An 11,860-nucleotide genomic window follows, 5' to 3' on the forward strand; every position below is an offset into this window, starting at 1 on the left:
GAGCACGTGTGGGTGTGCACAGGCCATGGAGCATATGTTTCTCCCACTGTGTGCATCCTGGATTGGCAGCTACAGTGGCAGGTGATTTACTCACTGAACCATCTTCCCAGCCCAGGAAAATGTTAGATCCTGAAAACTCAGGATTTGGTGAGTACTGTACTTGCTTTGTTCTTCACATATTTCTTGGTCTCTGGTTGAGTTCCTTTTTTCTACTGCAGTAGTTTGCTTATTTGGGCTAGCCTCAGCCCTGCAGTGATAACCCCATCCCCACCCATGTCTTTGCCTCCCAGGTGCTGGAGCACAGGCCTGTAATCCATGAAGTGGGCTACCGCTGTGCCCATGCTCCCGCTGTGTGGCTCTGTAGCATCCTCAGTTACCGCCTTCCCTTTGGAGGCAGGTTTCTCTGTGCCAGACGTGGCTGTCCCGGAGCTCACTGTGAGAGCAGTCTGGCTTTGCCCTCACGAGGGCCACCCGCCTCTGCCTCTCAAGTGTCGCATGTGCACCAGCATGCTGGGTCTCATTTCTCTTTTAAATTGAACTTATTTAAATTATAACTTATTATTATGTGTGTACATGTGATCCTGCATGCATATATGCCATGGCATGCATGTGAAGGTCAGAGGACGACTTTGGAGTTGGTACTTGTGTGACAGATTTTTTTTTTCTAGCAAGACACAACATTTACGTCTATTTACACCAGAAGGGGAGCACAGGACAGACCAAAATAGCGATCGCTCCAATGTCCAGTTTCATGAACCAACGAGTTTCTGTTCTATTGCACTCAGAAACAGGAGCATGGGTGAGGGATTGCTTACAGGAGCAGACGTGACCACCCCGACGTGGGCGGCGCTGTCTGTGCAGCAGCAGCATTCAGAGGAAATGCCCGTTCTGAGTGGCTTGGTCCACCCCGCGCTGTTCACTCCCTTTACAGTAACGGCAGTGGCCCTCAGATACTTCTGCCTTTCATAGTCTTCTGCACATTTGACACTTTGAGGCTGGGGACCCTTCCCTTCCCTCTTGGAGGATGTGTTTCAGCTAGGAGGGATGCAGCAATTGGGAGGAACATGCCAGTTCTCTGCCCTGCCCGACGTTCCGGCGTGTGTGTGCTTAGTGGTCTCAGAGGTCAGAAGAGGGCATCAGATCTGGAGTTAAGAGTTTCTGATTGCTGTGAGCTACCTTGTGGGTGCTGGTAACTGAACCCAGGTCATCTGCAAAAACAAGTGTTCTTAATGGCTGAGGTATCTCTCCAGCTCCTCACCCTTCCCTCCCCTTTTCTCCCCTCTCCTCCCTTCCCCTCCCCTCCCCTCCCCTCCTTTTTCTTTTTCTCTCTTCCTCTTCCCTTCCCTCTCCCTTCCCCTCCCCTCCCTTCCTTCTTTTTTTAAGACAGGCTCTTAATCATGTGTCTTTGGCTGGCCTGGAACTCACAGGGATCCTCCTGTATCTGTCTCCTGAGTCCCAAGATCAAAGGTGCATGCCCCCAGCCCTGGCATTCTTAGACAGGCTCTCTCACTGAATCTGCTGTTCATGTGCAGAACAAGACCAGCAGGCCAGCAAGGCCCTGGGACCCTCCTCTCTTCCACTCCCCAGCCGTAGGACCACAGCCTTTTTACATAAATGGTTAAGGGCCTGAATTCAGGTCTTTATGCTTGTGTGGTCAACTCTGTGTCAGCTGGTCTGTTTTCCCAGTTTCCCTGCCTTGTTGTGCATATGTCTCTTTGTGTGTATGTTTCTTTATATGTATGTGGGGTGTGTTTGTGCGTGTGTATGTTTCTTTATATGTATGTGGGGTGTGTTTGTGCGCGCGCATGTGTACACATGCATGTGTGTGTAGGGTGTTGAGGTTGGTGTTAAATGTCTTCCTCAGTTGCCCTCCACCTTCTTCACTGGGACAGGTTTCTCGGTTGAACCCTGAGCTGACTGTTGTAGCTAGTCTAGATGTTTATCAGCTTGTTCCTTGGCTGGAGTTACCAGTGGGCAGTGTAGACCTCACGATCGTGTGATTCTGAGGCTCTGAATTCTAGTCCTCACGCTGGCGCAGCAAGCACGTGAATCAGCGAACCACCCAGTCTTTTTTTTTCTTTTCTTTTTTTTTTTTATTAAAGATTTCTGTCTCTTCCCCACCTCCGCCTCCCCTTTTCCTCCCCCTCCCCCAATCGAGTCCCCCTCCCTCGTCAGCCCAAAGAGCAATCAGGGTTCTCTGCCCTGTGGGAAGTCCAAGGACCACCCTCCTCCATCCAGGTCTCGTAAGGTGAGCATCCAAACTGCCTAGGCTCCCACAAAGCCAATACGTGCAGTAGGCTCAAAAACCCATTGCCATTGTTCTTGAGGTCTCAGTAGCCCTCATTGTCCGCTATGTTCAGCGAGTCCGGTTTTATCCCACGCTTTTTCAGACCCAGGCCAGCTGGCCTTGGTGAGTTCCCGATCCACCCAGTCTTGTTAGACAGAGTCTAACTGACCTTCAGGATCCTGCCTCCCACTCACCAAGGCTGGGATCACTTATGCTACCACACGGAGTTTAGCTTTCCTGTTTTAACCCCTGGTTTTCCACTTTTCTCCCCATATTTCCTTATTTTCCCTTTTGCTTTTTGGAATGGGGTTTTACTACATAGTCCATGTTGGTTGTAAATTCTATATATTTCAAGCTGGCCTTGAACTTGGGATCTTCTTAGCTGAGCTTTCTGCATTCTGGAATTGTAGGGGTGTCCCGGCAGTCGAGCACCAAGCATCCTCCCACCCAGCTACTAACCAACACAAGCGGTGGTGTTTATCTGACTCCTGCTAGATTACTTATGGGTCATTTATGGCTGGATTAGGATCTTACTGCTAACAGTGCTTGATATGTAGTAGTTAATCAAAGTTTGTGGAATCAACCTACATTGATAGTGACTGCAGAGGGTTTGGTTAAGTAGATGTTAGTTAAATTGATAGACCAGGAAGAATGGTCCAGTTCATTATGAACATTTATTGAATGACCTCAGTGCATACGTGTTCTGAGTTCTTAGTAGAGAGACGTGATTATTGAGCCTTGTTATTGTTTCCTAAAGGCATAAAACCTAAGATAAATGAGGATTCAAATGTATGTAGTGGATAATAGGACTGGTAGATTTCCAAGTGAGTGACCATGAACGCATTCGTTATTTTGCTCTGTTTTGAAACCACTGATTCTATTCTTTTCTGCCCACAAACCTTTAATGTTTTTCTCTACCTCTCTACCCCACATCAACCTGGAAGCACATTTGGCCTGGTGGACTCAGATGGGCCTTGCTATGCGGTGATGGTGTATAATGTGGTGCAGAGCTGGGGCGTGCTCATTGGGGACTCCGTCGCCATTCCAGAGCCCAACCTGCGGCATCACCAAATTCAGCACAAGGGAAAGGTAAATGATGTCCAGGAGTCGGTGTAACTCACAAGCCCTGGGACTCTCTTTAAAACAGAAGTAGAAGCCCTGTCTCCAAACACCCCCTCCCCCCAAAAAAAACATTAGAAGTAAAAGTAATGCATGTGTATAGTTTGTATATATTATCTACACATGTGTGATGTGCATACTTTTCTGTATGTTATTTATATGTATATGATATATGCTTTACATGTATATATGTGTGTGCTTTCATGTGTATTGTTTACGCATGTAAACATTTCTTGCATGTGTAATATGTATTTGTACTTACACATAAATATGTATATATAAACATGTACATCGATTTACATATATAAATATGCAAATAGATTACACACAGATATATCTGTATTTACTGTAAAAGGAAACTACTCGTACGCAAAAAGGAATTAAAGAATGGGCTGAAATATCTCCTGGGTATTCTAGTGATAACTAGTGAACACATCTTAGTTTATTAGTTTTTTTTTTTTTTTTTTTGAGACAGGATCTCTCTACAAAGCCCTGGCTTCCTAGAACTCACTGTATAGACTAAGCTGAACTCACAGAGGTTCTGCCTCTGCCTCCCGAGTGCTGGGGTTAAAGGTGCGTGCCACCACGCCTGGTTAATATCTATATATCTATATATCTATATATCTATATATATATATTACTGCATTTTAATGTGGGTGAATGCTTTCCCTACATGTATGTATTGCATCACGCATGTGCTTGGTATGCTTGGAGGTCCTGGAACTGGAGTTGTAGACAGCTGTGAGCTGCCTGATGTTGTTTCCTCTGGAAGAGCACTGAGAGCTTTAACTGCTGCACATGTCCAGCCCTGTAATTTTCTTCTGAACACTGAAACACAGTTAGTGACAAACTGGTTGGAAGATAATAGCACCAAAAATGTATTCATTTGATTTTTACATGCATTTTACTATAAGTTTATTGATTATGTTTGCATATGAATTGCTTTTAATACCCCCTATACTTGCCCATATTCTTGTTGGGACTTTGTAAAAAAAATAATACTTGTAAGAATTTTACTGTTTCTTAAAAGAGCCTGTTCCACAATGTCAATCAAGCGTTTCCTGAGGAGGTATCTCCAGTAGGCCACACAGCTCAGCATCCTTTTGAGCTGGTACCTTTCCTGTTGGTAGGACAAGGCTTAAATTCTTTTACATAGCTGCGCGGTGGTGGCGCACACCTTTAATCTCAGCACTAGCGGGGCAGAGGCAGGTGGATCTCTCTGAGTTTGAGGCCAGCTTGGTCTACAGAGCAAGTTCCAGGACAGGCTCCAAAGTTACAGAGAAACCATGTCTCAAAAAACAAAATTCCTTTACATAGTTCATTCCTCATTAACATAAAAGAAGTATTCTTAATTTGTATTTGGCAGGCTAATTTGGGGCTTTACAGACTAGCAAATTCCCATGGTTCTGGCTGGCTACTATCTCTGTCTAGAAAGAGAAGGGCAGATTCTCAGAGAGCTGATGGTTCCCTTTTCTCAGGCAGTGCCAACAGTTTACTTTCTGTCATATTCTTGTAGTTACATTATCGATGCTCTGTCGGTCTCAGGCTGTCTACTTTGCTGATTCAGTTTTCTCCAGTGTAAGACAGAGATAAGGGGCACACGTGCGGGGGGCGGGGTAGACGGCTTAGGCTGCTTTGCTGACCTGGTCTGTCTTTTCTAGAACTACTCCTTCTCCAGTGTTCGCGTGGAAACGCCCCTCCTGCTGGTGGTGAACGGAAAGCCACAGAACTCCAGCAGCCAAGCCACTGCCACCGTGGCTTCGAGGCCACAGTGTGAATGACCTGGTGGAGGGAGTGTTGTGAAAGGAGACTTCTCTTTCTTCTCCCTCTTCAGAGCCATTACCACCATGTTTATTCCCCTGCCTCTTCAGCTGTGCTGACTACAGGAAGAATGAACACTGATGGACCCGATTGGGGAGACTTCCCCAAGTCCTGAGATGTTTTGACAGTTCCCAAGATCCCTGTTCTTCCCTCCTTCCTGAGTCTCATATGTATGTATATGTATTTACTATTTATTGCCGAGGGACTTAACTTTTTTATGGCTTTATTTTCGAGCTTTTTTTTTTTTAATTTTTAGATTTAAGTTCTGATGGGTGTGGTGGGGCGCAGAGGAAGGTAGATCTCTGTGAGTTCAAGGCCAGCCTGATCCTGCATAGGGAGTTCCAGGCTAGCCAGGACTACATTAGTGAGACCCTGTCTCAAAAAGTTCTTTCTCTTCTTTAGGGCTGGAACAAAATTAAAATTGTTTGGGAAAAAAATTTACATTATAGTTTTGTCTCCTTATTTTCTCCTTTTATAAGGGTTCTAAGGGTTCTAGGTTTTAAGATCTCTAAAGTCTGTTGGAGTAACGCTGCTGTTTTTGGGTGTTAATACAGAATAGTTTATCTGGAATTATAGGCCATTGAGAGCCACTGGTGCTGGGGACTGAACTCAGATCCTTTATGTGAATCTTAACTGCTGAACCAACTACCCAGGCTTAAAATGTTTATTTCTTACTTTGTGTGTGTGCTGTTTGACATACGTGCAGCTGGACGTGCAGATGTATGTGTGACACATGATGTGTGTGTGAAGAGGAAGAAGCCAGAGAAGGGTGTGGACATCCTCCCCTGCTTTATTGCCTTGAGGTAGTGTCTCTCGCTGAACCCGAAGCTTGCTGTTTTGGCTACCTGGGCCATCAGACTATTCAGATCTACCCATGTCTACCGTTCAGTGCTGGAGTTCCAGGCACATGCATCTGTGCCAGGCTGTTACATGGATGGTGGGGATTTGAACACGGGTTCTCATGCTTGAGAGCAAGCTCTCTTAGCATTGCTGTGTTTTCATTTGTTTGTATGTTCTTTCGTCCTTCCTTCCCTCCCTTCCTCTCTTCCTTGTAAGGAGGCCTGCTTGTTTGTTCCTGGCTGCACAGCCCTGAAATAATCACACAGAAACCATATTATTTGCAACACTGTTTGGCCAATGGCTCTAGCTTCTTATTGACTAATTCTTACATCTTAACCCATCTTCATTAATTTGTGCATCACGTGGCCTACCAGCAAAGTCTGTCTCTGGTGGTGGCCCCATGGCTTCTCCCTGACTCTACCTCCTTTCTCCCAGCATTCAGTCCAGTTTTCCCCACCTAGTTCTACTCTGCCCTATCAGCAGGCCAAGACAGTTTCTTTATTCATTAACTGTAGAAGTTAGCTCGGTTTGGGAAATAACCAGGCTAGCTAAAAGATAAACAATTATATTTTTATTTATTATAAGGGGAAAACTCACAAAACAGGAATGAGAAGTCCAAGCTCAGCCATGCTGCAAGGGAGCCACAGAGAGTGCACCTGGGCCATGCACCCATTTTTCTCTGGGTCCAGAAAGCCACGCCCTAACTTGGTCCCACCTCTCAAAGATAATTGGTTAACAAAGCTTCCCCATCACCTTTGTCTAAACAAGTGCAATCCAATACAAAACTATATACAATAGGAACAGATATCAAGTATAAAATTACAACCAACATAATATCAAGCAAGGAACACATGACAAATTTTTTAATAAACATTCTATTCCAAAAAGTCTTAAGTCTTGCATCGGAAATAAGTGTGGATAAATCATAAGAGGAAGGTAACTACGACTGTCTAATCTTCAACCCCATCAAAAGCCTGAGAAGGGAAATAATATTACTTAAGAGTCGAGCATATGATGGAGACAAAGTTAGGCGGTGGTGACTACCTGGGCAATCACCCAAAGTCTCATTTGCAGCATTGAAGCAACCAACTTTGGCAAAGGCCTAGTGTAACTGACAGACCATTTTCAGAGGCAGGGAATTTTCCAGAACCTGTCTTGGCAAGGTTTGGCAGTCCTTTTCCTTGTGTCCTGTTTATCCAGTCCAGATTCCATGTACTTTGTCAGTGGTTGAGGCCAACTGCCCAAAGGCCAATTGTGCCAAGAAAAAAAAAAAAAACTCTCTGAGTGCAGTGTCTTCAATGCTCAACAGTCTCTCGGGAATAGATTGGTGCTGTCAGGAGCAGATGTGTCTCATGTCAGCAGAACCCTAAGTTATTTCAATGCCATGTTCTGCAGATCCTTGAAGTAGTTGAAGATTACCTGTCTAGACAGAATACAATACTTATGTATCTAAAGAACCTAATTAATCTGACTATATGTATAACAAACATGAACAACTATTGACCTATAATATTTAATACCTGTATAACTTAAGGACTAAGACTTCATGTCAGAATATTAAATAATCTGTAAATAAATGTGCAGCAAATGAGGACAATGACTTCAAAATGTAAATAATGTAAATATCTTGATCAGAGGTAAGAATAATAGATAATGCAATATGAAAATATATCCTAAAGTTATATCAATATACAAAATGTCCTAAACAAAGGTAGAAATGTGCATGTATACACTATGACAAAATAACTTTGCATTGGTGTACAAATACTGTAAACAGAAATAACATATAATTTGAACTTGTATCAATATACAAAAACTATACCAATGTAAATTATCCATGAATAATAACTCACAAGTATTCACTCTATTACCCACTATTATTATACCCCCCCCCCTTTGAATCTACATAGTTTCCATCCCAACTCTCTACCTGATACAAGTAATAATCAACAAACCCTAAATGAGGACAAAGTTTTTTGGGAGCAAGGATATTGTCCTCTAGAATTGCTTCCCGCTGTCATGGGGGCGATGCTCTCTTTATGGAATCTTGCATAAAGTGAGGGTTAAAAATTTCAAGATTACTGTCTAGTATAGTTGCAAATGATTTCCGAGCAGTTGATAGGGTTTTTTTCCCCAAAGTTCTTATTTGGAGTTCTGGCCAGAGTGTCATTAGAATGTGCATTATTTCAGCAGCTGGTACCCAAAAACTAGTCTTACAGTAGCGCTATCAGGATCATGATGTCATCTCAGCCAGGTGGAGTTGTTGCTGTGGGGTCCCATCTTCTTCCTGGAAACTTCAAAGATTACTGCAGGAAAAGGATCTGTAGGAAACTCTGTTGTTCATCCTGGCAAACTTAAACATTATTCATACAGACATCCATTCAATGAAGAATACAATACAGACAAAATTGGTATGGAGAAAGTAACATTTTCCTAAAGTCTTCCTTCTGTCCCACACCAGATGGCTCCGGACATGAGACAGAAATTCTTAATGTTCCTTCTAACAACACATTTGGATTTAGAGAAGTACAGAGCCATTGTCCAACTCCAAAGCCAGCTCTATATATTCATAAATATATATTTACATGTATTTATTTTGATCATCTGTCCTCATACGTCATATTCCTTTTTCTCAATGATCCTTAGTGAAGAGTTATTTTTCCTTTGTCAGCATCCAAACATCCAGGGTCTCTTGAATTTTTGAAGATGTGAATTTTCTTGTAAAGACAAGAGCAGAACCCTGCCCAACCCTATGTGGTTTCCTTACCACCTGTATGGTTGTCATCATTGTGGATGAGCTGTCATTTCTCTTTCTCAAGAGGTTTCTCTTTTTCAAAGCAAATCTTTATTAGTTTTGATGGTATCCATAGTTTTTCTTCTCCTGTGGAAATGAGCAAAACCCCTTCCCCTACATCTGGTTTCCATTGTGAGGTCAGCACATCCTTGAAGTATACTGGTTGATTCAGTTCAGAGTTTTTTTCCATTATCCAATGTCTCTCTGCTGCTGTTGTTCCTTTCTCATTTGCGTTAAAAAAATTCAAGGTTAATAAAGCATTATGCAGTCTATTTCTGGGGGTATTTTCTGTCCCTTTCTGTTTGCTTAGCATATCCTTTATAGTTCAATTTGACCTTTCTATAACTCTCTGACCTGTAATATTATTTGGTATACCTGTAATATGCTTTATATTATAATACATAAAAAATTTTATTTTCATAGATATATATGTTGGACCATTGTCTGTCTTTATTTGTGCAGGTATACCCATGATGCCATAACTTCTAATAGATGTGTGATAACTGAGTCAGTCTTTTCTGAGTTTAAAGCCCATTGAAACCCTGAATTCATGTCTATGGTATGGTGCATATATTTTAATTTTCCAAATTCTGTAAAGTGGAACACATCCATTTGCCAAATCTCATTTCTTTGAGTACCCTTTGGGTTAGTCCCTGCAGGTAGTGGTGTTTGGTTATAGAAAGAGCAAGAGGACATTTCTTTATAATCTCCTTAGCTTGTAGTCGTGTAATAGAAAACTTTTTCTTTAAACCTTTGCTATTGACATAATGTTTTTTATGAAATTCTGAGGCCTGAAACACACTTCAAATCAATAATTTATCAGTTTCTGCATTACCTTGTGCTAGAGGACCTGGTAGACCCGTATGGGATCAAATGTGTGTTATGTATATAGGACAAAGCCTATTCCTGCTTATTTCTTGCACCTGGATAAATAATGAAGTCAATTCTGCGTCATCTGGTATAAATTCAGTAGTTTCAATATGCAAGACAACTCTTTTGCATATTGTGAATTAGTAACTATATTGAGATGTTCTTTAAAATCCATTAGTACCATAAGAATAACACATAATTCTGCCTTCTGGACAGAATTATAAGGGCTTTGTTCCACCTTACTTAATTCTTTCCATTTGTAGCCTTCCTTCCCTGATTTATCTGCATCAGTATAAAATGTATGGAGTCCAGTTATTGGTGCATCATGTACAATTCAGGGAAGAATCCAAGAAGTTCTCTTTATAAGGTTGAGTCTATCACTTTTGGGATGATTGCTATTAATTTCTCCCAAAAAATTAGCACAAGCTCTTTGCCATAGTTCATTGTCTTCCCATAACTTTTTTATTTCATCAGTAGTAAAAGGCATTATAATGCTAATTGACAAAGTCTCAATTTACCTTTTATAATTAATTCAGAGACTTTTTCCACATAAGTTTTTAATTTTTTATTTTGTTTGTGTAATAAAAATATCCATTTTAATATAATATTATTCCTCTGTATTAAAATTCCTGTGGGAGAAATTCTTTAAGCAATATGACTAGAATACAATTAAGATTTGGATTCACCCTATCCACATGTGCCTCCTGTAATTTCTCCCTAACAATTGTCAATTCCTTTTCTGCTTCAGCTGTTAATTCTCTGGGACTATTCAAGTCTTTATCACCACCTAAGGTTTTGTTTAAATGAATTATTAGATCAGTTGTTAACCCAAGCTGGTCATAGACTGGAAATGTCTCCTAACAATCTTTGAAAGTCATTAAGCGTCCGCAACTGGTTTCTCCTAATTTATGCCTTTTTGTGTTATAATTTTCTGTAAACGTATTCTGTAGCCTAGATAATTAACAGAATCTCCTCTTTGAATCTTTTCAGGAACAATTTGTAATCCCCATTTAGACAAAAGTTTCTTTACTTTTTCAAACATTCTTTCTAAAGTATCTACATTTGAATCAGATAACAAAATGTCATTCATGTAATAGTAGATTATAGACTTAGGAAATCACTTCCAAATAATTTCCAATGGCTGACTGACAAAGTATTGACACAGGGTGAAGCTATTGAGCATTCCCTGTGGGAGGATGGTCCACTGGTATCTCCTAGTAGGTTAAGAATTATTATAAGTTGGAACTGTGAAGACAAATTTTTCTCTATCCTTTTATTGTAAAGGTATATTGAAGAAACAATCTCTTAAATCAATAATAATGAGAGGCCATGCTTTTGGTAACAGAGCAGGCAGCGGAATTCTAGATTGTAGAGGGCCCATAGGTTGAATAACCTTGTTGATAGCTCTAAGATCTTTCACCATTCTCCATTTTCCAGATTTTTTAACAACAAATACAGGATAATTCCAAGGGCTGATATATTCTTTAATATGGTGAGCATCTAGCTGTTCTAAAGCCTGCAGCTTTTCTTCTGTTACAGGCCATTGTTTAACCCATTTTCTCAGTTAACCATTTTAAAGACAGGGCTGTTACTACCTCTGAAGGTTTGTCAATTGCTTTGTGTTCTTGTACAGCCTGAAAGGCTGGTGACCTTTGTTTATAATGTCTTCTAATATCTTCCCCAGAAACAAGTTTTTGGGGCTGCAGGAATGTTAATCTAGGTATTCCATTGCTGCAATAGGTCACAACCCCACAAATTCACTGCAATATTAGCTACATATGGCCTCAGCCTCCCTCTTTGTCCTTCTGACCCTATGCATTCAACCCATCCCATACTTTGTTTCACTTGAGATAGGGTTCCAACTCCTAGGAACTGAACATCTACCTCTTGAAGAGGCCAATTTGGATGCCAAGATTCTGGAGTAATGATACTTACATCTGCATACATGTCTAATAAGACTTCAATAAAAAATGCCATTTATACATACTCTTAGCTTTGGTTTTTGATCATTTATAGAAGTCTGCCAGAATATACATTTCCTTTGTCCTACTGGAGTTTTTGATTCGTCCTTCATATCTATTCTATCATCCAGACCAGTATGGTTTTTTTTATAGTAGGCACTGGATTTT

At 41.2% G+C, this 11,860-nt stretch overlaps 1 protein-coding gene across 3 annotated transcripts in view; it reads left to right on the forward strand.

The window, feature by feature from the left end:
• Nucleotides 1–5,668, forward strand: part of Ttc5 (tetratricopeptide repeat domain 5) — a 28,144-nt gene extending 22,476 nt beyond the window's left edge. For 2 of the 3 annotated variants that reach the window (XM_050129503.1, XM_050129506.1), the window contains 2 exons: nt 3,232–3,376; nt 5,068–5,668. In XM_050129503.1, the coding sequence (XP_049985460.1) occupies nt 3,232–3,376; nt 5,068–5,187 (265 nt within the window). In that variant the 3' untranslated portion in view covers nt 5,188–5,668. Of the gene's footprint in view, nt 1–3,231; nt 3,377–3,881; nt 4,034–5,067 lie in introns of those variants that run through there. The other variant, XM_050129505.1, reaches the window with a different exon arrangement.
• Nucleotides 5,669–11,860: the final 6,192 nt, after the last annotated feature.

This window comes from Alexandromys fortis, unplaced genomic scaffold (assembly GCF_014885135.2).
Source record: "Alexandromys fortis isolate MF-2015 unplaced genomic scaffold, M_Fortis_MF-2015_v1.1 scaffold_285, whole genome shotgun sequence".
NCBI classification, from domain to species: domain Eukaryota; kingdom Metazoa; phylum Chordata; class Mammalia; order Rodentia; family Cricetidae; genus Alexandromys; species Alexandromys fortis.